This window comes from Blennius ocellaris, assembly GCF_963422515.1.
Source record: "Blennius ocellaris genome assembly, chromosome: 19".
Classification (NCBI taxonomy): domain Eukaryota; kingdom Metazoa; phylum Chordata; class Actinopteri; order Blenniiformes; family Blenniidae; genus Blennius; species Blennius ocellaris.
The window spans coordinates 3,497,431-3,524,380 of record NC_137668.1 but is presented as its reverse complement, the minus strand read 5'-3'; the positions used below and the strand labels follow the sequence as shown (position 1 = coordinate 3,524,380).

The window sequence follows — 26,950 nt, the reverse complement described above, 5'->3', positions numbered from 1 at the left end:
GGCTCTGGTGTTGTTTACAACGTACCAAAATGGCGGCTCAGTTTCCCTTGGGTTGCTGAGGCGACCGCAGATGCTCTCTAAGGTCACGTGAAGAACGGTCCGTTTCGGACTGGAGTTCGAGCTGGATGTCGGAACATCCAGTTCGAACTCTGGTGCGGAGGTGGTTTAGCGCGGGAGGCCAAGTCAACAGCCAAGGACATCAAGCCAACAAGTCAAGAGTTTGCAGTGTGACAGTTTGGCGCTCCAGCAGGGAGATCAGTGACACCCACAGTCAGAGGTTACCAGAGAATTATCCACGGCAGCACTTTGCTTCTTCTACCAAGCTCTGAAGTGTGGAGCTCCACACGGCTCTGCCACAGTCACAGGACTGAAGACAGAGAAGAAGTCTCAGTTTCTCATGGAGATCCTCAGTGTGGATCATCTCATATCAGCCTGATGTCTGACCTTTAGTGGAACACAACTTTCACCGCACACAAACTCAAACACGGAGTCTCACCCCAGAGTCTCCAGACGGCAGAGTGGACTCTCCAGAAAACCACCCAGCTGCTCAACTCCTGAATCCTGCAGATGGTTCCAACCCAGGTCCAGATGTTTCAGATGTTTCTGGAGGGAGGGGTTGGACTTCAGAGCTGAGGCCACAGCAGAACAGCTGATCTCTGACAAACCGCAGCTCCTCAACCTGAATAAAGAGAGAAAGAAGTGAGATTAGAGGACAAAGTGTGATGTTGAAGTCATTGAGAGTGAAGAAGGTTCAGACTGGACGAGTTTAGAAATGTAAAGTCCAAACAACTGAAGACAACAGGAGGAGAAGAGTGTCATCAACATGCTGATCACTAACATGCTGCAGAGCTCAGTCTATCTCTGTCCATTCTAACATCTGGATCAGATCCCACATGTTGGACTACACACTGTTCACTCTCTCTCTCTCTCTCTCTCACTGTGGTGAGCTGTGTGGAGGAGCCACGCCAACGAAGGTCCTTCACTTTTTGCGCTCGTGGTTCTAAAAACCCTGATCTTCCACAAATAGACGCTGATTAAACACAGATAGACTGCTGAGCTATTCCGGGTGGGTCACAAGCTGACGGGTCGGAACGGAGCTGCTGCCCGTCTCTCTTGCTCTCTCTCTCTCCTTCACTTCATCTCCTGATTTTTGTTTCACCAAAAATATTAAATTGAGTGACATGGTCACAAAAACCTTGTAAGAAGCCATTTAACCAGAGGCCTGTACTACAAAGCAGGAATTAAATTCATGGATTAACCCGGTATAAAACCACCGCTTCCCGACCAATCCCATCTCTTGGAGAATGACCTGCCCAATCTCAGAAAATCACACTTACTTTGGTTGAAGGATGTTTTTGTACTTATTATTATTATTATTACTATTACCGTATTTTCCGCACTATAAGGCGCACCGCACTATAAGGCGCATGGAATAGACCAGGGGTCAGCAACCTTTATAGCTCAAAGCCATTAGGTTATGTTTTCCACTGATTCTAACACCCAGAGAGGTGCACACACTTTATTTTGATAGTCCTACCTGCAGCCCAGGACGACACTACACACAAAACCTTCTTCACTGCTGGTTGACAACTTACAACTACCGGTAATAAACTAAACTACATGAACTAAGCAACAAAAACACAACACAACACAATTATTACCGACACCACAAACCAAATAGAACCCCCAATAATTGCATTTAAAACACCACAAACAGCTGCAATGAATTATGGGAGCGACAAATTCATGTTTTGTGTTGTTGGAGGTTATTGTGGGTTGTTGTTGGGCTTGGTGTTGTGTTGATTGTGTTTATGTGTTTTTGTTCCCCAGTTTAGGGAGTCATTATTTCATCTAGTTTATTTTGGTTTGTTAGAATGTTGGTGTGCAACCATGAGTGATGAATGTGTTGTGTGGAGTGTCGTCCGCTCTGAAGATCCGGTTGTCAAAATAAAAGCTTCTGGTTGTTCAGCTGTCAAATAGCATCTTGAGTAGAGCAATTCTTCCATATATAAGGAGCACCGGGTTATAAGGCGCACTGGCAGCTTTTGAGAAAATTTGAGGTATTAGGTGCCTTATAGTGCGGAAAATACGGTACTATTATATTACTTGCTCCTGACTTGTTTCCAAGTCTGTTTAACTCCACTCGGGTTGCATCTATAATAGGTCAATAATAATGATCACACATGACAGAACGACAAAAACATGAATTTATGGAACGTACTACAACTTGTTCTGTCACAGTGAGGATGTAATATTCCAAAATGCATTGACATGCTGGGCCTCAAAAGAACTCAATGGAAAATATTAAATAAAGGAAGAGCGCTGAGGAAACGCTTGAATGATCAGAGTGCCTTTCGTTTATATAGTCCGATGAATTAATATTGTAATCTAACAATGTTATGCATCAACAGAGGAGGGAATATTCTTGCCGGACTTTTCTGACGCACCAGTGGTGCTTTTGGCCTGGAAAACGGGTTAAATTCTGCATGTTTTCTGGAGAATGACAGTATTATAGGAGTCTGCTCCTCCATTCCATGATCTGCTCCACGGGGTTTCTCCATGTTTGTGATTGTCAGATGATGCGAACTCCACCTCGCACTCATGGAGATTGGAAAAGCCTGGGTTGGATTACCAAGTTCATAACTTTCGGTTACTTGCAAAACCCCGGTTCTCTGATTTGCATGAGTGAGTGTCTCACATGGGGAACGCCTTCAGCGTGACCTCATCAGAAGCTCCAATTGCATTCTGCCAGTCACTATTGGCTGGAATCAAGCGTGTCAGTGTCCAGGGGCAGAGCCCCTCCCCCTATAAGAGTACTTGACGGGACTTCCGGTGGCGCGCTGCATGGTTTGATGGCCTGAGAGCAGAGCTCCGGTACTAGCCTTAAATTTCCCCTAATTCAAGAACTTGTTACCATTCAATTCGACAAAAATTGATGCAATAATGGACGGGGACAAAAACAAGAAAGGAGGATACGGGTTGCGAAATACGGTTGAACGGGAAATCGACAAAGAAGCCGCTGCTGGCGAAGCTTCCACAAGGTGGAGGACACGGAAAAAGCGAAACTTTGGACTCGATTAGTAAAGTGGTGAGTGAAGCCGTGGCCACAGGGATGGCAGCACTCCAGGTTGAACTGAAAAAAGACTTTAGTGATTTCCGCTCGTGTTTTCGGGAGGATATCAAAAAACAGATGGACGAGTTCACGTTGGAAATAAACCGGGAAATACAAGACGTAACAAATCAGATAGAAGGAGCGGTGAAGCGTGTGGGAGAGATGGAGGAAAACATGGCGGACGTTCCTCAAGTTCTCAGTTAAAGAGAAAATTCTCCGCACCGCATGGAAGAAGGAGGTACGTATCCAAAACAAACGGGTGTACTTTGACCATGACTACGCCACACATGTGCAGAACAAGAGGAAGGAATACATTCCCGTTAAGAAGGCGCTTAAGGAGAACGGAATACGGTTCCAGACCCCGTTAACGAGGATGCGCGTCTTCTTTGAAACGGGCACCGTCCTGTACAATAACGCGGCGCAAGCAGCGGAGGATCTGCGGAAACGAGGATTCAACGTGAGTGGGGCAGCTGGCGGGACCAGGAGCAAGGATGTATCGGAGGAAGCGCTGGCCCGACTCCTACCGTGGGAGACGACCGAGACCCGGAGTGGTGCGGACAAGGACCGGTTCCAGCGACAGATCCCAAAGAAGCTACAGGAGTATCGCAGGACGGAGCCGGCAGCTGCCGCAGGGGATCAGTGTCCGTTTTATTCTCAACTTCCCATTTTTGGATTATAATAGACTATTGGTATTGAACCCTATCCAGTCTTTTTTTTATTTAATGAACAATGAAGGCTGCTGCCTATGGACAACAGAGAGCCACAAGACATTTTTTTCTTTTTTCTGCAACCGAGGGGCCCCACCTAATGCATGAATGCATATAACTCACAAAGTGATAAACATCTCATAAGCAAATTATACCTTGGTATAATATCACTGAAGAAGGATAACACAGACCACATAAAGCAGCGATGGGAAAAGGAACTGGACATGTGGCTGAATGCCTGGAAGACACAGTCATCTACCACCAATTCTCTAACCTGGAGAGACTTCTGTTGGAAGAACCTGATTCGTTTCTTTAGAACTCCTAAACAGAAGTCCAAACAAACTGGCTCTCAGTCAACTTGCTGGAGGGAATGTGGAGAAGTGATGGCGGATCGTGCCCATGTTTTCTGGACCTGTCCCTCTATTCAGACCTTCTGGAAGGACGTAGGAACAATAATTACAAATATACTGGGTTTTAGTTTCAGCTCATCCATTACATCTCTTTATTTTGGTCATATTCCTGATGGACTGAATAAAGACGATATTTACCTCTTAAAGATTTTGCTGGCTGCAAGCAAAAAGGCCATTACAAAATGCTGGCTCCAAAAAAACGGTCCTACTGCTGGCCTTTTTGTCAATATTGTTAAACACCTGCGTCTCCTAGAACAGATGACCCACTCTCTACGACTCCAAAAAGAATTGGGAAAAAAACGGTGGGAAAAATGGTGTATTTATTTAGCCAATGAGACAGATATTTAACTTTACTTTGTGACATTACATTGTGAAGATGCTAAATTTGCCTTGATTCACTTTCATCCCATGACCTTATATGTTCGTTTTGTATTGTGTTTATTTCATAAATAAAAAGTAAAAAAAAAAAAAGAGTACTTGACACTGTGCTGTCCGTTACTCAAAAAAGAGCACACCTCTTCTCGCTACGAATGAGCAAGGAGGGTGGTGTGGTCATGTGGTCACGAGGGTTATGCAAGAAACATAAAGTTCTCTTTCATAGCATTGGTTTCATGTCTCACATTGGCAAACCCCGACTCCAGGATTGCTGTGCAGATGTTACCCTGGGGTCAACTGGCTTAAAACAAGCCTCACCGGGACTCAAATAATGTAGGGGCTGTAACATCAAGCCTGTAGAACCTGGCAAAGGTGTGTAAAGACGCCCAGCTTGCTGCAGCACAAATGTCGTCTATGGAGATCCCTCTGGAAAGGGTCCATGAAGTAATGAGACGCCTGGTTGAATGTGCACGTAGCCCCTCTGGTGACCGCAGCCCCTTGGAGCTATAACTAAAGCCACAGCTCCAACAATCCAGTGGGAAAGCAGTTCTTCGCCCAACACAAAAGAAGCTGCTCACTTTTCCTATAGCTTTTTGTTCTGTCCACATAGATGCTGAAGGCCCACACCAGGCACAACATATGTAACTCAGTCTGCTCTTCTAAGGAGAAAGGTGGGGGATTAAGTGAGAAGGTAAATCTGGGAACATGACCTCAACACCTTAGGCATAAATGCTGGATTAGGTTGTAAGGTCACTCTTAGGTTCCCTGAGGAGAACTTCATACATGTCTGGTGTACGGATAAAGCATGACTCTCCCCCGCACGTTGAGCTGGAGCCAGAGACAACAGAAAAGCTGTCTTAATGGTCACCATTTTCAAGTCTACCTGTTCCAGTGGTTCAAAAGGTGGACCAGAGAGGGCATCAAGCACTTTGGGAAAGTCCCAGGATGGTGCTAGCGACTTACGGACTGGGAGCTTTTGGCAAGTACCCCTCATAAACTCACAAAACAGGGGAAGTTAACCCACAGTCTTCCCCTCAAAGCCCATGTGGTAAGCCAAGATTTCTGCCAAATAAACCTTTATGGTAGAGAAAGCTTTTATCTACCATGTCTTGTAGGAAAGACAAGATCCCCGCCACTGAGCACTGGAAGGGAATTTGTCGTAACTCTGAACATCAATTTTCAAAAATTGAAAATTGGCTCTTATACAGGGTACTTGTTGAAGATGCCCGAGCATTCTGGATGGTGTCAGCAACATTCAGAAGAAGATCCACAGTCCACAGGCTGAACCATTCATGGGCCAAGGCCACAGGGCCAGCCTCTCTGGATGGGGATGAAATATTTCTCCCAGGTCCCTGCGTATTGGCAGAGGTAATGTATCCTGGTAAAGGAGCTGGGTTATTTCTGCCAACCAGTGCATTGCTGGCCAGTGAGGGGCTAAGAGGATCACTGTGAGACCCTCCGTCCTCGCCTTGTTGAGGGACGGAGAAATCAAAAGTATTGGGGGGGGGGGGGGGATGCGTACAGGAAGACCACTGGTGAGCCAGTGCATCCACCCCCAGAGGTGCATTCTGGTCTTGGAAGGGGAAAAACTTCACCAGACAGTGAGTGCACTCAGACGTCCACAAAAGGCTGTTGATAATGTTCCCAGATCAGGTTCACTACATCTGGGTGAACAGCCAGCAACTCCAGATAATTTATGTGGGATGAGCGCGTGTGGGGATCCCAGGTCCCACTCACTGCTCTCTGGGGGTGCAACATTCCAGGAATTTTCAAAGTTGGAAACTTTCTATGGGAATTTATGGGAATTAACAAGAATTGATGGGAATAAAACAGGACAGCTGTGGCATTTTATTCAGGTGGCCACGTGCATCGTCAGCTCATGACAATTCAGTTCATTTATAGATACTTTATTTCACTTTGAACATTTTTAAAATTCACCTGCTTAACTTCCCATGGAAAGTTTCTGGAATGTTTCCGGAAATGTACCGCCCCTTTGCAACCCTACTGATCTCTCTTCAATCTTCTGGGAGTTTTGCTACTGCCAGTTGGCTTGTGCAGCGGGAGTATCGCTACTCTAAAATGTGCGTTAGCTGTGAAGCTAGTGTTATTAGCTTCAAGCTAGAGTATTGCTACTGGGGATGAGCCGGATACTCGTTTCAGGTGAGTAGCTGGTACGGATAAAGCATTTTTGACGAGTATGAGCATGATACGAGTAAAAGTCATCAATATCCATGCTCGTGCTGAAGGAAAATCCTCATTTGGCAACAGACTGTCTTCACGCTCTCTGATTGGCCAGTCACACACAGAGCCCGCCCCTTTTTGGTTTGTATGATATTTAAAGTTACTTGGTGAACTTGTTTTGTACCGTACGTGGTGCGTCAGTCACTGCCTCCACTATGGTCAGTTGTTTTTTTTACCGTCTGCTTGCTCTTGGTTTGGCTGGTGGTGTAAAGTCAGTTGGAATATATTATTATTAATAAACATATCATTTCCACTGGATGTTTACATGAACCACCAGGTTCACACACATCATTAAAAAACAAGCAGTCTTACAGACCACTTACATACATATAGTTGAACACACAAAGTACCCTATATTGTTTGTTGTATATGGCTGTTCATAAAATAAATATACAATACATTTTCATAAATTTGTGTTCAAATAAATAGAAATTAAGCTTTATATACTATATGTAGTTTTTTATATATAAAACATTGACTTTCAATTCTGAGGCTGTTCTGTAAATAGTTTTCAAATAAACAATAAATAAAGCAATTTCTGATCAATCCAGATCAATTCCGGACAAAATAATGTGCTGATTTAAGCCCCGCCCAGTTTCACTGGAACCACGCCCACCTCCGGTCAGGCCCCGCCCACTCCAAGTACAGATACGGATACAGATCATTTAGATGGTTGAACAGACACAGATAGTGGTGTACTCACTCATCCCTACTTGCTATCCTGGGGGGAAGTATGGCTACTTCGGTGGTGTATTGCTACCACGGTTTGGCTAGCTGTTGACAATATTGCTATTTTCAGCAGTGCCAAGCCCTCTTACAGGGGGAGGGGCTCAACCCAGAAAACAGAGAGAAGTCCTGGGTACGTTAAGCCCACTTTGTGCAGGAGGGCCTCACTCCCAGGTGACTGGCACGGCGCTGCAGAGCCGTCATGAGATCAGCCAGGCTCACACTCTACTGGACCGTTGTGGGAAAGAGGGAGTTGAGCTGTAAAGCAAAGCTCCATGTTCTCCGGTGGCTCCAACTCCCTACCCTCACTGTGGTTGTGAATTCTGGGTCATCGCCGAAAGAATGAGCTCTCAGGTACAAGGGGCTGAAAGGAGTTTCCTCCGCAGGGTGGCGGTGGTCTCCGCTGCAGAGCTGGAGGAAGCTGCAGGGGACAGAGACGCCTCTGCTCTCTGTACTGCCACTGCAACCCCACACAGTCAGCAGGAAAGGAAATACTGTAGATGGATGGATGGTCTGGAGGCCGAGTTTGACCAACATGTGGTGGGCTCTTGGCTTTGAACTTTAAATGTTGGTTTTAGTCCCTAAAAGGTAGTTGGAAAATCCTCAATTCCACTGAATTGAAATGATATGGTGAAATTGGTTTGTTTGGACTGTGTCTCCAGTAGATAAAGGCAGGATGATGTTTTACTAATCTGTATTACATGTTTTCAACTAACAGAACACTCAACATCTGTAAACTAAATAAATAACACATAAGAGTGGAGCTGCTCAGTGTCCTCTGTTACCATCCCTGCTGGTTCCGTTTCAGCAGCATTGACGCAGAAACACTCAGACACTCACCTCAGAGTCTCCAGACGGCAGAGTGGACTCGCCAGAAAACCACACAGCTCCGCAACGCCAGAATCCTCCAGTCGAACACAAGTCAGGTTCAGGTGCTTGAGATGTTTCTGGAGGGAGAGGTTGGACTTCAGAGCTGAACCCACCAAAGAAGAGCCAAGCCCTGCCATTCTGCAGGAATCCAAGCTGAATGAAGAGAGAAGAAGTGAGATTAGAGGAAATGGGTTGAGCTTTCAATCATTGTGAAGAAAGTTCAGGCTGGAAGAGTTCAGAAATGTAAAGTCCACACAAAGTTTGCCAGGAGCTTCAGACAGTGAACTGACCACAGGGTCTCCAGTTTACAGTTTGGACTCTCCAGTCCAGCTCGGAGAAGGTCCGCTGATGGAGAATTCAAGCAGGTGTGAGTCAGATCCAGATGTTTGACATGTGAGGGGTCAGACTTCAGAGCTGAGGCGATCAGTCCAACATGATAGCAGCCGAGGAGAATCTTTGTAAGTCTGTAGTGAGAGACAGGACAGGACATGATGAGAGACGACTCTTTGTTGGACATCAGGGCCCGTTGGTCAAAACATTTAACCGGCCGTTAACTTTAACAGCACTGCTATCTTGTTGTTCAACACTGGGTTAACTTTAACCAGGTGTTATCTTGTTGTTCCACACTGGGTTAACTTTAACCAGGCGTTATCTTGTTGTTCAACACTGGGTTAACTTTAACAGCACTGCTATCTTGTTGTTCAACACGGGGTTAACTTTAACCAGGTGTTATCTTGTTGTTCCACACTGGGTTAACTTTAACCAGGCGTTATCTTGTTGTTCAACACAGGGTTAACTTTAACCAGGTGTTATCTTGTTGTTCAACACAGGGTTAACTTTAACCAGGCGTTATCTTGTTGTTCAACACAGGGTTAACTTTAACCAGGTGTTATCTTGTTGTTCAACACAGGGTTAACTTTAACCAGGCGTTATCTTGTTGTTCAACACTGGGTTAACTTTAACCAGGTGTTATCTTGTTGTTCAACACTGGGTTAACTTTAACCAGGCGTTATCTTGTTGTTCAACACTGGGTTAACTTTAACCAGGCGTTATCTTGTTGTTCAACACGGGGTTAACTTTAACCAGGTGTTATCTTGTTGTTCAACACAGGGTTAACTTTAACCAGGCGTTATCTTGTTGTTCAACACGGGGTTAACTTTAACCAGGCGTTATCTTGTTGTTCAACACGGGGTTAACTTTAACCAGGTGTTATCTTGTTGTTCAACACGGGGTTAACTTTAACCAGGCGTTCTCTTGTTGTTCAACACGGGGTTAACTTTAACCAGGTGTTATCTTGTTGCTCAACACGGGGTTAACTTTAACCAGGTGTTATCTTGTTGCTCAACACGGGGTTAACTTTAACCAGGTGTTATCTTGTTGTTCAACACTGGGTTAACTTTAACCAGGTGTTATCTTGTTGTTCAACACGGGGTTAACTTAAACCAGGTGTTATCTTGTTGTTCAACACTGGGTTAACTTTAACCAGGTGTTATCTTGTTGTTCAACACGGGGTTAACTTAAACCAGGTGTTCTCTTGTTGTTCAACACGGGGTTAACTTTAACCAGGCGTTATCTTGTTGTTCAACACGGGGTTAACTTTAACCAGGCGTTATCTTGTTGTTCAACACGGGGTTAACTTTAACCAGGCGTTATCTTGTTGTTCAACACGGGGTTAACTTTAACCAGGTGTTATCTTGTTGTTCAACACTGGGTTAACTTTAACCAGGTGTTATCTTGTTGTTCAACACTGGGTTAACTTTAACCAGGTGTTATCTTGTTGTTCAACACGGGGTTAACTTAAACCAGGTGTTCTCTTGTTGTTCAACACGGGGTTAACTTTAACCAGGCGTTATCTTGTTGTTCAACACGGGGTTAACTTTAACCAGGCGTTATCTTGTTGTTCAACACGGGGTTAACTTTAACCAGGTGTTATCTTGTTGTTCAACACGGGGTTAACTTTAACCAGGCGTTGTCTTGTTGTTCAACACTGGGTTAACTTTAACAGCACTGTTATCTTGTTGTTCAACACGGGGTTAACTTTAACCAGGTGTTATCTTGCTGTTCAACACGGGGTTAACTTTAACCAGGCGTTGTCTTGTTGTTCAACACTGGGTTAACTTTAACAGCACCGTTATCTTGTTGTTCAACACGGGGTTAACTTTAACAGCACTGTTATCTTGTTGTTCAACACGGGGTTAACTTTAACCAGGCGTTATCTTGTTGTTCAACACGGGGTTAACTTTAACCAGGTGTTATCTTGTTGTTCAACACGGGGTTAACTTTAACCAGGCGTTATCTTGTTGTTCAACACGGGGTTAACTTTAACCAGGCGTTATCTTGATGTTCAACACGGGGTTAACTTTAACCAGGCGTTATCTTGTTGTTCAACACGGGGTTAACTTTAACCAGGTGTTATCTTGTTGTTCAACACGGGGTTAACTTTAACCAGGCGTTATCTTGTTGTTCAACACGGGGTTAACTTTAACCAGGTGTTATCTTGACATTAAAGTTAAACTTAACGCACCTCCGGACCTTCGCTAACTATTTAATGTGTGGTTAACTCTCACCATGGCTACCTAGTTAACAGTGGTTAACTCTCACCATGGGTCCCAAGTTAACAGTGATTAACTTTCACCATGGCTCCCTAGTTAACAGTGATTAACTCTCACCGTGGCTCCCTAGTTAACAGTGATTAATTCTCACCATGGCTACCTAGTAAACAGTGGTTAACTCTCACCATGGCTACCTAGTAAACAGTGGTTAACTCTCACCATGGCTACCTAGTTAACAGTGATTAATTCTCACCATGGCTACCTAGTAAACAGTGGTTAACTCTCACCATGGCTACCTAGTTAACAGTGGTTAACTCTCACCATGGCTACCTAGTAAACAGTGATTAACTTTCACCATGGCTACCTAGTTAACAGTGATTAATTCTCACCATGGCTACCTAGTAAACAGTGGTTAACTCTCACCATGGCTACCTAGTTAACAGTGGTTAACTCTCACCATGGCTACCTAGTAAACAGTGATTAACTTTCACCATGGGTCCCAAGTTAACAGTGATTAACTTTCACCATGGCTACCTAGTAAACAGTGGTTAACTCTCACCATGGCTACCTAGTTAACAGTGATTAATTCTCACCATGGCTACCTAGTAAACAGTGGTTAACTCTCACCATGGCTACCTAGTTAACAGTGGTTAACTCTCACCATGGCTACCTAGTAAACAGTGATTAACTTTCACCATGGCTACCTAGTTAACAGTGATTAATTCTCACCATGGCTACCTAGTAAACAGTGGTTAACTCTCACCATGGCTACCTAGTTAACAGTGGTTAACTCTCACCATGGCTACCTAGTAAACAGTGATTAACTTTCACCATGGGTCCCAAGTTAACAGTGATTAACTTTCACCATGGCTCCCTAGTTAACAGTGATTAACTCTCACCGTGGCTCCCTAGTTAACAGTGATTAATTCTCACCATGGCTACCTAGTAAACAGTGGTTAACTCTCACCATGGCTACCTAGTAAACAGTGGTTAACTCTCACCATGGCTACCTAGTTAACAGTGATTAATTCTCACCATGGCTACCTAGTAAACAGTGGTTAACTCTCACCATGGCTACCTAGTTAACAGTGGTTAACTCTCACCATGGCTACCTAGTAAACAGTGATTAACTTTCACCATGGCTACCTAGTTAACAGTGATTAATTCTCACCATGGCTACCTAGTAAACAGTGGTTAACTCTCACCATGGCTACCTAGTTAACAGTGGTTAACTCTCACCATGGCGTTCACTAGCAGAGCTGTGTTCATGATGCCAGTTCAACGAAGGAAGGATAAGATCTAACCAGCGGTTAGGGCTTAACCAGTGGTTAAAATAACCCAGTTTAGAACAACCGGGCCCAGAGCTTCAGTTCTTCTCTGGGCTTGACTTTAACTTCATGTGGACATGAAGGAGAGAACATGGAGTTCCACATGTGGTTTTGTTGTGTGTTAAATTATATTTTGAATACAACTCAGAGGTCAAACAAACTCTTGCCTGTACCATGAGCTATGTAAACAAATTCAATAATAATATTCATTAAATCTATTTCAGTGCCTTCTTTGAGTCGTTTGTCCTAATCTGTTCACATCAGTGGGATATCTTGAAGGTTTGTTGACGTTTTTTACTGGAAACACAGACAAATGATCAGTCATAATTATATTTGACCAGAATGAGAAGAAAACTTCACAGAAATCTTTCTTCACCTTATTCAGAGTTTTCTTGATCTGGTTTGAAAAATGCTCAAATCAAGACTTTAATCAAACTGATTAAATGTATTCATTTTCTTGTTTCTTCTAATACTCAGACCTCAGGTCGTGATGTCAACCGTCATTGAGTTGATCTGAATCATTAATACGATCAGTGCATCGCAGCCTGACCCACAACGCTGACGTTCTTCATGACAGGTCACTGAGGAACTTCTCCACCAAGGAAGTACAGGAACTCATTTCTACAAACACCACAGACATTTGCTCCTGATGACATGCAGACTCACCGAGCCGTCCTGCAGTTCCTCACAGCTGCGATCAGCCCCAACGCTTCCTCCCTCGTTATGTTGAACTTGTTCGTGTCCAACTCCTCCAGGACCTGGTCTGACATCTGCATCATGGAGCCCAGAGCTGACCAGTGGGTCACAAAGAGTTCCTTGTCTGGTCTGTCCTGTGAGCCCAGGAACGCTTGGACCTCGTGATGTACCGAGAGGTCCTTCATCTCCATCAGACGGTGGAAGATGTTGCTGCTTGTGTCGGGAGGCAGTTCATCACGGTTCATCTCCTTCAGGTTCTTGAGGACTCTCTGGATGGTTGCTGGACTGAACCTTGTCCGACGCAACAGACTGAATAAGAGTCTCCGGTTGGACTTCAGAAAGAGGCCATGAAGGAAACGGACAAACAAGGACAGATGGCCGTTCTGACTTCTGAGGGGTTTCTGCAGGACTACCTTCAGGAAGTCGTCTAGAGAGGGGAAAACGTGATCCTCTCCAACGGAGGTCTTCAGGGCCTCGGTCTTCTTGTTGGTGAAACACTGGAACAAGTCGACTGCAGCCAGAAACTCCTGAACGCTCAGATGGATGAAGCTGTAGACGTTTTTCTGGAAGATCACAGACTCTCCTTTGGAGATCTGGGTACAGAGTTCATAGTACAGCAAGGCCTCAGTCACATCCAGACCACATTTCTCCAGGTCTTCTTGGTGGAACATGATGTTTCCTTTCTCCAGATACTCAGAGGCCAGTCTGGCCAGCTTCAGAAGAACGTCTCCGTCAGCCTCCGTCAGCTCCTCTGGACCCGTCTCATCTCCTTGGTGGAACTTGAGCTTCTTCCTGTGTGTCTGAACCAGCAGGAAGTGGGAGTACATGCCAGTCAGGGTCTGGGGTAGCTCTCCTCTCGGCTCCGGGGTCAACATGTGCTCCAGAACCGTGGCAGTGATCCAGCAGAAGGCTGGGATTCCACACATGATGTGGAGGCTCCTGGAGGTCTGGATGTGGGAGAGGATTCTGCTGCTCAGCCCCTCATCACTCAGCCTCCTCCTGAAGTACTCCTCCTTCTGGGCGTCAGTGAAGCCTCTCACTTCTGTCAGTCTGTCCACACATGACGGAGGGATCTGATTGGCCGCCGCCGGTCGGGAAGTGATCCAGACCCGAGCCGAGGGCAGCAGATTCCCCCGGATGAGGTTTGTGAGCAGCAGACTGACCGGAGACTGGTGTGAGACGTCGTCCACCGGCCGGGACCGTCTGAAGTCCAGAGGAAGTCTGCTGTCATCCAGACCGTCAAAGACGAAGAGCAGCCTGCAGACCGCCAGCTCCTCTGTCGTCACCTTCTGCAAGGCTGGATGGAAAACCCGGATCAGCGCAAGAAGACTGTACATCTGGTCTCGGATCGGGTTCAGCTCCCTGAAGGAGAACACCACCAGCAACCCCACGTCCTGGTTCTCCAGGCCCTCGGCCCAGTCCAGACTGAACTTGTGCACCGAGAAGGTCTTTCCACTGCCGGCCACGCCTCTGGTCACAACCACTCGGATGTGTCTGTGCTGCTCAGCCGAGGCCCTGAAGAGGTCCTGACACCTGATGGACGTGTCCTGGAGGCTCTGCTTCCTGGACCCCGTCTCCAGCTGGTTCAGCTCCGGTTCCCTCTGGAGCTCCTCACTGTGTCCCTCTGTGATGTGGAGCTCAGTGAAGACACTGTTGAGGAGGGTTCCTCCTCCGGCTTCATCACTTCCTTCAACCACACGTTCACATCTGCTCCTCACACTCTGCTTGTGTTCCTCTAGAACCTTCTGCAGACCAGCACCTGCTCAGAGACCACAACAATCAGATCAGTCAACAAGAACACAACAAGTCCAGCGAGGACAGACGAGTCCCTCAGCGGACACGTGTCCACTCTTACTGTGTGCAGGTACTCTTCTGGATCTTTCTGCACACAGAGAACAGCAGGAGCGTCCTGAGGAACAACCCCGGTTCCAGTGTGAGATGTTGCACCGCCTGCAGACCTGGTGTCCACAGCTCCACCACACTGGGTCCTCCAGGACGTCCCCACACAAGGCGCAGCAGGACGGCAGCTGCTCCTCCTCATCGCTCCTCTTCTTCTTTCTGTGGACACCAAGCAACATGTCCTCTGAGCAAAGCAACACACAGCAAAGACACAAGTCAGGATGGCAACCTTTTACATTTGAACTGATGGCCGTTCTTAACTGTACTTTTGTGTGGTTATGTGGTAATGAATGTTAGTTTCTTTAGTAATAAAATCGCAAACATTTTCAATTTAACATCTGAATTTATCAATATGTAAAATTTTACAAATCTATCAAAACAATATCCAGTTGCTTGTATTGTCACATGGCAGGTGTGTGTGTGTGTGTGTGTGTGGGGGGGGGGGGGGGGGGGTAATGCTGCACAAATTAAAACATACTCCTGTTGAGGATCCATGGAGGGAAAATAATTTTTAAAACAAAGGACAATGTCTTCAGGCTTGAGAAAAACCCTGTGCTTAACCAGGAGCTTCCTCGGATTAGAAGTTTTGCCACCATGGGACTTTTTATCTTCTAACCATTTTAAACAGCCTTTTTAGTTTTCCAATATTTTTTTTTTTTCTTCAGTTTTTGGAGTTTAAAGTGAGCAAAACGTGTCTCGCTCTCATGTTGAGGAAATGGGAGGAAACAGAGCTTCTTACTTTGTGTCTGAAGGTCCAGGTTCAGCACTGGATTGTGGTGGACGCCCTCTGGACAGGTCCCTCTTCGTGGACAGACAGTCTGCCCTGTCCTCCTCATTCCTCATCTTCAGCTAGTCTGGGAGAAAAACCACATGCAGACTGTCAGCTCACGTTCTGTCACATTCTCAAAGCGACTCTTCATTCCAGAAAAATGAGTGTTGATGGATAATGTATCGATGCTAAAATGGAATATTTCCTGTGAAGGATTAAGTCCCAACTTTTCTCTCTGTGTCCACATTACCTGTCAAGGCTTTTCTTCCTGGATCCAGTAACGACAGAGATCAGACTGGAGGTGAGACAACCGATTAGTTGAAGGAGCTCACAGTCTGAGTGCTGCAGGAAAGCAAAGAGAAACGTGCTATTAGGACTCCATCATGGAATCATCTCCCACATCCAGCGGCCATCAACAAACACCAGCCGTGGACCGTTAGCCTCGCAGCGACGACCCAGCCTCAGCGCGCAGCACGACGCAAAAATACACGAAACCTCGTCAACTTCTCCATTCCAACCCGACCTTGTCGTCTTGAGCCAACAGGGACTCCGTCAGCCACGCACCTACTCGCACAGAGGCTCCCGAAAAAAGTTGATCCATGCCCGGTCTGGAAACTCCATTCCCGCCTCCTGATCAATGCCCGGCACCAGGTTTGTGACTCGATACTACGTCATCAGAGTGCGACGCTTTGGTCGCAATGGAAACCACAACACTACAGTCCCCTGAAGGGAGACAAGAGATGTCAGCAAGAGATGTCAGTGGAGAATCCAAGTTGGCCGACAATTTCAAGCGTGTCTGTCAGACAGGAAGTGCTCATTCAAAATAAAATGGAACAAACTGGAATGCCGAAATGCTCGTGGAAAATTCCGAATGCGTTAATTATCAACAACGCAACATTAAAAGTTACTTTCTTGAATGTAGTACAGTGCCTTTGTATCTCTATAGCACGTGCCGCCATACTATTTTTGCCAATAAATGATTGTATATGATACTATTTCTGAATGTACAATATAGGATCATTTATGGCCACAAATGATCAATATAATATACAATTGTTATGACTGTGGTCATATTTTCTGCATGTCGCAATTTTATGTTGCTCAGCAGCTCCTAGGCTGGTCTAACAATCAGTAATAATATCTTCCATGCAGTATTTTTGATATGAGAAAAATGCAGCAGAGCTCGTGACTTGAACAGTTTATTATTACGATGTGAAAAATCATAAGTCTATATTCCAGTATTTTAGAATTTAATCTTTTATAAATTACATTGTTTATTTCAAACTGCACAAAATCAATATTATAAAATCGATATCTCACCAAAGAAAGAAATATAACTTATCAAATCTCACCCCCTCCATAAATACTAGAATGTTGTTTTTATTGTATAAAGGTGGGTGATATGTACACTATCTCACAACAGTGAGTACACTCCTCACACTGTATATATTTAATTAATCTTTTGATGGGACCCTGAAGAGACGACACATTTCTTCAGTGTCACATTGAAAGATATAAATGTTGGTAAAAATGTGAGCGATGTACTGATTTTATTAAGATACCTTATGATATATATGACTCAAGTATGTTTATATTATAAATCAGCTTGAGGCCAGTCAGTTAAAAATGATCTTTTTCTTAAAATGACTTATTTTATAAGCCAACATGTCAAAACTATTGTTGTAAAGTTTTCTACCATGAGATAATATGATGTACTTTCACTGTTATCATTTAAACTGTAAACACTATTACTTTAATGTATATTACTCCATTTTCCATTGTATCTTTTCTTTTGTCTTATTCTGTTCGTGGCCATTATTCATTAATTATTGTGCTGTTTTGGTTCTTGTTCTGCTGGATCAGAGATTTACACCTGGAGGAATGTCAATAAATATACTACCTTCACTCTGAGACGTCCACAGTACAGTTGAAGTGAAATATGAAGTACTCCATAAAGCAGCCAGACAAAGGAGAAAACACACAAAGTCTAAACTATTTTATTGTTCTTTATTCAGTCACGTGTGACATTCGAAAAATCCTTGACAATGTTTTGTCAACGATTTCTTTACAAAATGTTCACTTCTCCAATATTATAGAAAACAAATTTAAATGGTTCAAAAAGTGATTCATTTTCTGACTCGTCCAGGATTAAATCTTTACATGAGACTTTGTACTGCAGACCAGCCTCGGCCTGTTCCTGTTCCTCCATGTCCAGTACTGAAGACCCTGTTCCTCCATGTCCAGTACTGGAGACCCTGTTCCTCCATGTCCAGTACTGAAGACCCTGTTCCTCCATGTCCAGTACTGAAGACCCTGTTCCTCCATGTCCAGTACTGAAGGACCTGTTCCTGTTCCTCCATGTCCAGTACTGAAGACCCTGTTCCTCCATGTCCACTACTGAAGACCCTGTTCCTCCATGTCCAGTACTGAAGACCCTGTTCCTCCATGTCCAGTACTGAAGACCCTGTTCCTCCATGTCCAGTACTGAAGACCCTGTTCCTCCATGTCCAGTACTGAAGGACCTGTTCCTCCATGTCCAGTACTGAAGACTCTGTTCCTCCATGTCCAGTACTGAAGACCCTGTTCCTCCATGTCCAGCACTGAAGGTCCTGTTCCTCCATGTCCAGTACTGAAGGACCTGTTCCTCCATATCCAGTACTGAAGGACCTGTTCCTCCATGTCCAGTACTGAAGGTCCTGTTCCTCCATGTCCAGTACTGAAGGACCTGTTCCTCCATGTCCAGTACTGAAGGACCTGTTCCTCCATGTCCAGTACTGAAGACCCTGTTCCTCCATGTCCAGTACTGAAGGTCCTGCTCCTCCATGTCCAGTACTGAAGACCCTGTTCCTCCATGTCCAGTACTGAAGGACCTGTTCCTCCATGTCCAGTACTGAAGACCCTGTTCCTCCATGTCCAGTACTGAAGACCCTGTTCCTCCATGTCCAGTACTGAAGACCCTGTTCCTCCATGTCCAGTACTGAAGGACCTGTTCCTCCATGTCCAGTACTGAAGGTCCTGTTCCTCCATGTCCAGTACTGAAGGACCTGTTCCTCCATGTCCAGTACTGAAGACCCTATTCATCCATGTCCAGTACTGAAGACCCTGTTCCTCCATGTCCAGTACTGAAGGGTCTGTTCCTGTTCCTCCATGTCCAGTACTGAAGGTCCTGTTCCTCCATGTCCAGTACTGAAGGTCCTTTTCCTCCATGTCCAGTACTAAAGGTCCTGTTCCTCCATGTCCAGTACTGAAGACCCTGTTCCTCCATGTCCAGTACTGAAGACCCTATTCCTCCATGTCCAGTACTGAAGACCCTGTTCCTCCATGTCCAGTACTGAAGGGTCTGTTCCTGTTCCTCCATGTCCAGTACTGAAGGTCCTTTTCCTCCATGTCCAGTACTGAAGGTCCTGTTCCTCCATGTCCAGTACTGAAGGTCCTTTTCCTCCATGTCCAGTACTGAAGACCCTGCTCCTCCATGTCCAGTACTGAAGGACCTGTTCCTGCTCCTCCATGTCCAGTACTGAAGGGTCTGTTCCTCCATGTCCAGTACTGAAGACCCTGTTCCTGCTCCTCCATGTCCAGTACTGAAGACCCTGTTCCTGCTCCTCCATGTCCAGTACTGAAGGGCCTGTTCCTCCATGTCCAGTACTGAAGGACCTGTTCCTCCATGTCCAGTACTGAAGGGCCTGTTCCTCCATGTCCAGTACTGAAGGGCCTGTTCCTCCATGTCCAGTACTGAAGGACCTGTTCCTCCATGTCCAGTACTGAAGACCCTGTTCCTCCATGTCCAGTACTGAAGGACCTGTTCCTCCATGTCCAGTACTGAAGGTCCTGTTCCTCCATGTCCAGTACTGAAGACCCTGTTCCTCCATGTCCAGTACTGAAGACCCTGTTCCTCCATGTCCAGTACTGAAGGACCTGTTCCTCCATGTCCAGTACTGAAGGACCTGTTCCTCCATGTCCAGTACTGAAGACCCTATTCCTCCATGTCCAGTACTGAAGACCCTGTTCCTCCATGTCCAGTACTGAAGGGTCTGTTCCTGTTCCTCCATGTCCAGTACTGAAGGTCCTGTTCCTCCATGTCCAGTACTGAAGGTCCTTTTCCTCCATGTCCAGTACTGAAGGTCCTGTTCCTCCATGTCCAGTACTGAAGACCCTATTCCTCCATGTCCAGTACTGAAGACCCTGTTCCTCCATGTCCAGTACTGAAGGGTCTGTTCCTGTTCCTCCATGTCCAGTACTGAAGGTCCTGTTCCTCCATGTCCAGTACTGAAGGTCCTTTTCCTCCATGTCCAGTACTGAAGGTCCTGTTCCTCCATGTCCAGTACTGAAGGTCCTTTTCCTCCATGTCCAGTACTGAAGACCCTGCTCCTCCATGTCCAGTACTGAAGGACCTGTTCCTGCTCCTCCATGTCCAGTACTGAAGGGTCTGTTCCTCCATGTCCAGTACTGAAGACCCTGTTCCTCCATGTCCAGTACTGAAGACCCTGTTCCTCCATGTCCAGTACTGAAGGGTCTGTTCCTGTTCCTCCATGTCCAGTACTGAAGGTCCTGTTCCTCCATGTCCAGTACTGAAGGTCCTTTTCCTCCATGTCCAGTACTGAAGGTCCTGTTCCTCCATGTCCAGTACTGAAGACCCTGTTCCTCCATGTCCAGCACTGAAGACCCTATTCCTCCATGTCCAGTACTGAAGACCCTGTCCCTCCATGTCCAGTACTGAAGGGTCTGTTCCTGTTCCTCCATGTCCAGTACTGAAGGTCCTGTTCCTCCATGTCCAGTACTGAAGACCCTGTTCCTCCATGTCCAGTACTGAAGGGCCTGTTCCTCCATGTCCAGTACTGTAGGACCTGTTCCTCCATGTCCAGTACTGAAGGACCTGTTCCTGCTCCTCCATGTCCAGTACTGAAGGGCCTGTTCCTGCTCCTCCATGTCCTGTACTGAAGGGCCTGTTCCTCCATGTCCAGTACTGAAGGTCCTGTTCCTCCATGTCCAGTACTGAAGGGCCTGTTCTTCCATGTCCAGTACTGAAGGGCCTGTTCCTCCATGTCCAGTACTGAAGGGCCTGTTCTTCCATGTCCAGTACTGAAGGACCTGTTCCTCCATGTCCAGTACTGAAGGGCCTGTTCCTCCATGTCCAGTACTGAAGGACCTGTTCCTCCATGTCCAGTACTGAAGGACCTGTTCCTCCATGTCCAGTACTGAAGGGCCTGTTCCTCCATGTCCAGTACTGAAGGGCCTGTTCCTCCATGTCCAGTACTGAAGGGCCTGTTCCTCCATGTCCAGTACTGAAGGACCTGTTCCTCCATGTCCAGTACTGAAGACCCTGTTCCTCCATGTCCAGTACTGAAGACCCTGTTCCTCCATGTCCAGTACTGAAGGACCTGTTCCTCCATGTCCAGTACTGAAGGGCCTGTTCTTCCATGTCCAGTACTGAAGGACCTGTTCCTCCATGTCCAGTACTGAAGGGCCTGTTCCTCCATGTCCAGTACTGAAGGACCTGTTCCTCCATGTCCAGTACTGAAGGGCCTGTTCCTCCATGTCCAGTACTGAAGGACCTGTTCCTCCATGTCCAGTACTGAAGGACCTGTTCCTCCATGTCCAGTACTGAAGACCCTGTTCCTCCATGTCCAGTACTGAAGGACCTGTTCCTCCATGTCCAGTACTGAAGACCCTGTTCCTCCATGTCCAGTACTGAAGGGCGTGTTCCTCCATGTCCAGTACTGAAGGGCCTGTTCCTGTTCCTCCATGTCCAGTACTGAAGGGCCTGTTCCTGTTCCTCCATGTCCAGTACTGAAGGACCTGTTCCTCCATGTCCAGTACTGAAGGACCTGTTCCTCCATGTCCAGTACTGAAGACCCTGTTCCTCCATGTCCAGTACTGAAGGACCTGTTCCTCCATGTCCAGTACTGAAGGGCCTGTTCTTCCATGTCCAGTACTGAAGGACCTGTTCCTCCATGTCCAGTACTGAAGGGCCTGTTCCTCCATGTCCAGTACTGAAGGACCTGTTCCTCCATGTCCAGTACTGAAGGACCTGTTCCTCCATGTCCAGTACTGAAGGGCCTGTTCCTCCATGTCCAGTACTGAAGGGCCTGTTCCTCCATGTCCAGTACTGAAGGGCCTGTTCCTCCATGTCCAGTACTGAAGGGTCTGTTCTTCCATGTCCAGTACTGAAGGACCTGTTCCTCCATGTCCAGTACTGAAGGACCTGTTCCTACATGTCCAGTACTGAAGGTCCTGTTCCTCCATGTCCAGTACTGAAGGGCCTGTTCCTCCATGTCCAGTACTGAAGGACCTGTTCCTCCATGTCCAGTACTGAAGGACCTGTTCCTCCATGTCCAGTACTGAAGACCCTGTTCCTCCATGTCCAGTACTGAAGGACCTGTTCCTCCATGTCCAGTACTGAAGGTTCTGTTCCTCCATGTCCAGTACTGTAGGACCTGTTCCTCCATGTCCAGTACTGAAGACCCTGTTCCTCCATGTCCAGTACTGAAGGGCCTGTTCCTCCATGTCCAGTACTGAAGGGCCTGTTCCTGTTCCTCCATGTCCAGTACTGAAGGGCCTGTTCCTGTTCCTCCATGTCCAGTACTGAAGGACCTGTTCCTCCATGTCCAGTACTGAAGGACCTGTTCCTCCATGTCCAGTACTGAAGACCCTGTTCCTCCATGTCCAGTACTGAAGACCCTGTTCCTCCATGTCCAGTACTGAAGGACCTGTTCCTCCATGTCCAGTACTGAAGGACCTGTTCCTCCATGTCCAGTACTGAAGGGCCTGTTCCTCCATGTCCAGTACTGTAGGACCTGTTCCTCCATGTCCAGTACTGAAGGACCTGTTCCTGCTCCTCCATGTCCAGTACTGAAGGGCCTGTTCCTGCTCCTCCATGTCCTGTACTGAAGGGCCTGTTCCTCCATGTCCAGTACTGAAGGTCCTGTTCCTCCATGTCCAGTACTGAAGGGCCTGTTCTTCCATGTCCAGTACTGAAGGGCCTGTTCTTCCATGTCCAGTACTGAAGGACCTGTTCCTCCATGTCCAGTACTGAAGGGCCTGTTCCTCCATGTCCAGTACTGAAGGACCTGTTCCTCCATGTCCAGTACTGAAGGACCTGTTCCTCCATGTCCAGTACTGAAGGGCCTGTTCCTCCATGTCCAGTACTGAAGGGCCTGTTCCTCCATGTCCAGTACTGAAGGGCCTGTTCCTCCATGTCCAGTACTGAAGGACCTGTTCCTCCATGTCCAGTACTGAAGACCCTGTTCCTCCATGTCCAGTACTGAAGACCCTGTTCCTCCATGTCCAGTACTGAAGGACCTGTTCCTCCATGTCCAGTACTGAAGGGCCTGTTCTTCCATGTCCAGTACTGAAGGACCTGTTCCTCCATGTCCAGTACTGAAGGGCCTGTTCCTCCATGTCCAGTACTGAAGGACCTGTTCCTCCATGTCCAGTACTGAAGGGCCTGTTCCTCCATGTCCAGTACTGAAGGACCTGTTCCTCCATGTCCAGTACTGAAGGACCTGTTCCTCCATGTCCAGTACTGAAGACCCTGTTCCTCCATGTCCAGTACTGAAGGACCTGTTCCTCCATGTCCAGTACTGAAGACCCTGTTCCTCCATGTCCAGTACTGAAGGGCGTGTTCCTCCATGTCCAGTACTGAAGGGCCTGTTCCTGTTCCTCCATGTCCAGTACTGAAGGGCCTGTTCCTGTTCCTCCATGTCCAGTACTGAAGGACCTGTTCCTCCATGTCCAGTACTGAAGGACCTGTTCCTCCATGTCCAGTACTGAAGACCCTGTTCCTCCATGTCCAGTACTGAAGGACCTGTTCCTCCATGTCCAGTACTGAAGGGCCTGTTCTTCCATGTCCAGTACTGAAGGACCTGTTCCTCCATGTCCAGTACTGAAGGGCCTGTTCCTCCATGTCCAGTACTGAAGGACCTGTTCCTCCATGTCCAGTACTGAAGGACCTGTTCCTCCATGTCCAGTACTGAAGGGCCTGTTTCTCCATGTCCAGTACTGAAGGGCCTGTTCCTCCATGTCCAGTACTGAAGGGCCTGTTCCTCCATGTCCAGTACTGAAGGGTCTGTTCTTCCATGTCCAGTACTGAAGGACCTGTTCCTCCATGTCCAGTACTGAAGGACCTGTTCCTACATGTCCAGTACTGAAGGTCCTGTTCCTCCATGTCCAGTACTGAAGGGCCTGTTCCTCCATGTCCAGTACTGAAGGACCTGTTCCTCCATGTCCAGTACTGAAGGACCTGTTCCTCCATGTCCAGTACTGAAGACCCTGTTCCTCCATGTCCAGTACTGAAGGACCTGTTCCTCCATGTCCAGTACTGAAGGTTCTGTTCCTCCATGTCCAGTACTGTAGGACCTGTTCCTCCATGTCCAGTACTGAAGACCCTGTTCCTCCATGTCCAGTACTGAAGGGCCTGTTCCTCCATGTCCAGTACTGAAGGGCCTGTTCCTGTTCCTCCATGTCCAGTACTGAAGGGCCTGTTCCTGTTCCTCCATGTCCAGTACTGAAGGACCTGTTCCTCCATGTCCAGTACTGAAGGACCTGTTCCTCCATGTCCAGTACTGAAGACCCTGTTCCTCCATGTCCAGTACTGAAGACCCTGTTCCTCCATGTCCAGTACTGAAGGACCTGTTCCTCCATGTCCAGTACTGAAGGACCTGTTCCTCCATGTCAAGTACTGAAGGGCCTGTTCCTCCATGTCCAGTACTGAAGACCCTGTTCCTCCATGTCCAGTACTGAAGACCCTGTTCCTCCATGTCCAGTACTGAAGGACCTGTTCCTCCATGTCCAGTACTGAAGACCCTGTTCCTCCATGTCTAGTACTGAAGGGCCTGTTCCTCCATGTCCAGTACTGAAGGACCTGTTCCTCCATGTCCAGTACTGAAGGACCTGTTCCTCCATGTCCAGTACTGAAGACCCTGTTCCTCCATGTCTAGTACTGAAGGGCCTGTTCCTCCATGTCCAGTACTGAAGGACCTGTTCCTCCATGTCCAGTACTGAAGGGCCTGTTCCTCCATGTCCAGTACTGAAGGACCTGTTCCTCCATGTCCAGTACTGAAGGACCTGTTCCTCCATGTCTAGTACTGAAGGGCCTGTTCCTCCATGTCTAGTACTGAAGGGCCTGTTCCTCCATGTCAAGTACTGAAGGACCTGTTCCTCCATGTCCAGTACTGAAGACCCTGTTCCTCCATGTCCAGTACTGAAGGACCTGTTCCTCCATGTCCAGTACTGAAGGTCCTGTTCCTCCATGTCCAGTACTGAAGGACCTGTTCCTCCATGTCCAGTACTGAAGGTCCTGTTCCTCCATGTCCAGTACTGAAGGCCCGGTCTGTCTCTGCATCGTGTCAGTGGTTTCAGTTCAAACGCGATGCATCAGCGGTCGGCGTTCTGTTCAGCACTGCTGCATTGGGGGGACAGACCGCGGACACGATGCAACAAGACGCTCGGAACATCCTCTGTGTTCCGGCGCAGAGCTGCAGGAGCGCGATCAGCGCCGGAGTGGCTGCTCCTGCATTTGAGCAGAACGCTAAAGGCTCCCGTGTCCCGGAGCAGCTGGACCACAGCCAGCCTTTGCAACACTGATTTTGCTGCAGACCCGTGTGCCACACACCCGTCATCCAGTCTTGACCTGATCACAGCTGTGTATATATGCTTGAGTGCTGCTGTGTTCACCCCCCCATTTCCCCCCTGTGAGACACCTCATCACATGTAGAACCTTTCTACATTTCCCCACGAGTTGCTGTACACGCTCTCTCCATGTATCTCACCACACTCCTAAACACCTAAATGTATCTACCCTCTCAATATTGTTCCCATATAGTTTCACCTCTTTCCCTACTGTGCCTCTCCCATTTTAAATATCACTTTTTTCCACGGAGAATTTAAATCCCCATTTCATCCCCCGCTCTGCTGTCAGCCCCGACTCCTTGCTGGAGATTAGAGATCACGTTCTATTTTCCACTATATGCCGACTTGATAGTTCAACACCTATTTTAATCTGGACGATTCTGTTCTTCAAGAAATCCTTTACCCAATGAAACATATTCCCTCCCACACCCATCTGATGTAATTTGATCATCAGTCCATCTCTCCACATCACATCGTATGCCTTTTCTACATCTAGACAGTTGTTACCGTCTCCTTATTTACCTGTGCCTTTCTGACGTCATCCTCCAGACACAACACTGGATCCATCACACACCTTCCACAAAAAGGCTTCAGATAAGTTTAACCAACTAATATAAATATTTCACTTGTCGTTTCGTCCTTTTCGTGGTGTGTACTGTCCCTATGTCCTTGATAGTTTCTTTTTATGTGATGTTATCCTTAAGTTTCAATTCAAACTGTCCATATGTAACTTAAAATGACCAGAAAACACTAATTCCCCCCAAAAAACTTGAAAAGGCAAATATATAATTTCTCTCTGAATCAATACAAATGACAAAAACAGGAAGAAGTGCAAAGAATGACATTATAGCAAAAAAGAAAACAAATGGATACAACTAAACATTAAATGACATAAGCCATAATAAGATTCTTTTTTTTTGTACAGCACTTTTCAAGACACTCAAAAACACTTTACATGGTCACTTTATAAACTCATCAAACATAAAAATAAAGAAACATCATAAAACACACATAAAACCAAAATTTAAAATGCAAAATCGAACCAAGAAGCAGCTTAAACTGAAACTGAAATATATAAACAAAGTATCTATAATCGACCAAACGTAAACAGAAAATTATAAACTTGAAGAAATTGAAACTGAAGAAATGCTAAAGCCCTTGATCAGAGAGCGGCAGTGGCTCAATAGAGAAGTCGGGTTGGGGTTGGAAGTTTGCAGGTTTGAATCTCACTGCAGGTCATGACTGTGGGTCCCTGACCATGACCTTTGACCTCCAGCTGCTCCCTGGATGCCCTGCTGTGACTGCCCACTGTTCCTACTATGTGTGCTTCAGGTTAACTATGGATAGGATGGCTTAGATGCAGACAAGTAATTCCCAATGGGATCAATAAAGTATGCTTCCTTCTATACGAAGTCAGCAACTGAGACATGCAAAATAACCAAGAAAAAGACCAAAAACGACCAGAATAAATGAAGAACATTACAAAAAGATGTAGAATAACAACATAACAAAACAAAAAGGTCGCAAAACAAAACAAACTGCCAGAAAAAGATAAAACACGGGGAAGAAATTCCAGAATCCCCCCCCAAAGAAAATGGGATGAAAATTTAGAAGATGAGAGAAATGAGAACAATCTCC

At 46.5% G+C, this 26,950-nt stretch overlaps 1 protein-coding gene across 1 annotated transcript in view; it reads right to left on the bottom strand.

Moving 5' to 3' along the window:
• LOC308144168 (NACHT, LRR and PYD domains-containing protein 12-like) overlaps nt 1-16,311 on the bottom strand; it is a 28,594-nt gene extending 12,283 nt beyond the window's left edge. The window contains exons 1-8 of the mRNA XM_080515226.1: nt 16,209-16,311; nt 15,936-16,027; nt 15,656-15,770; nt 14,873-15,075; nt 12,988-14,776; nt 8,732-8,905; nt 8,412-8,594; nt 497-679 (exon numbers count right to left, since the gene is read on the bottom strand). Of these exons, the coding sequence (XP_080371352.1) occupies nt 497-679; nt 8,412-8,594; nt 8,732-8,905; nt 12,988-14,776; nt 14,873-15,075; nt 15,656-15,759 (2,636 nt within the window). The 5' untranslated portion in view covers nt 15,760-15,770; nt 15,936-16,027; nt 16,209-16,311. The remainder of the gene's footprint in view (nt 1-496; nt 680-8,411; nt 8,595-8,731; nt 8,906-12,987; nt 14,777-14,872; nt 15,076-15,655; nt 15,771-15,935; nt 16,028-16,208) is intronic.
• Between the last annotated feature and the right edge of the window lie 10,639 nt (nt 16,312-26,950).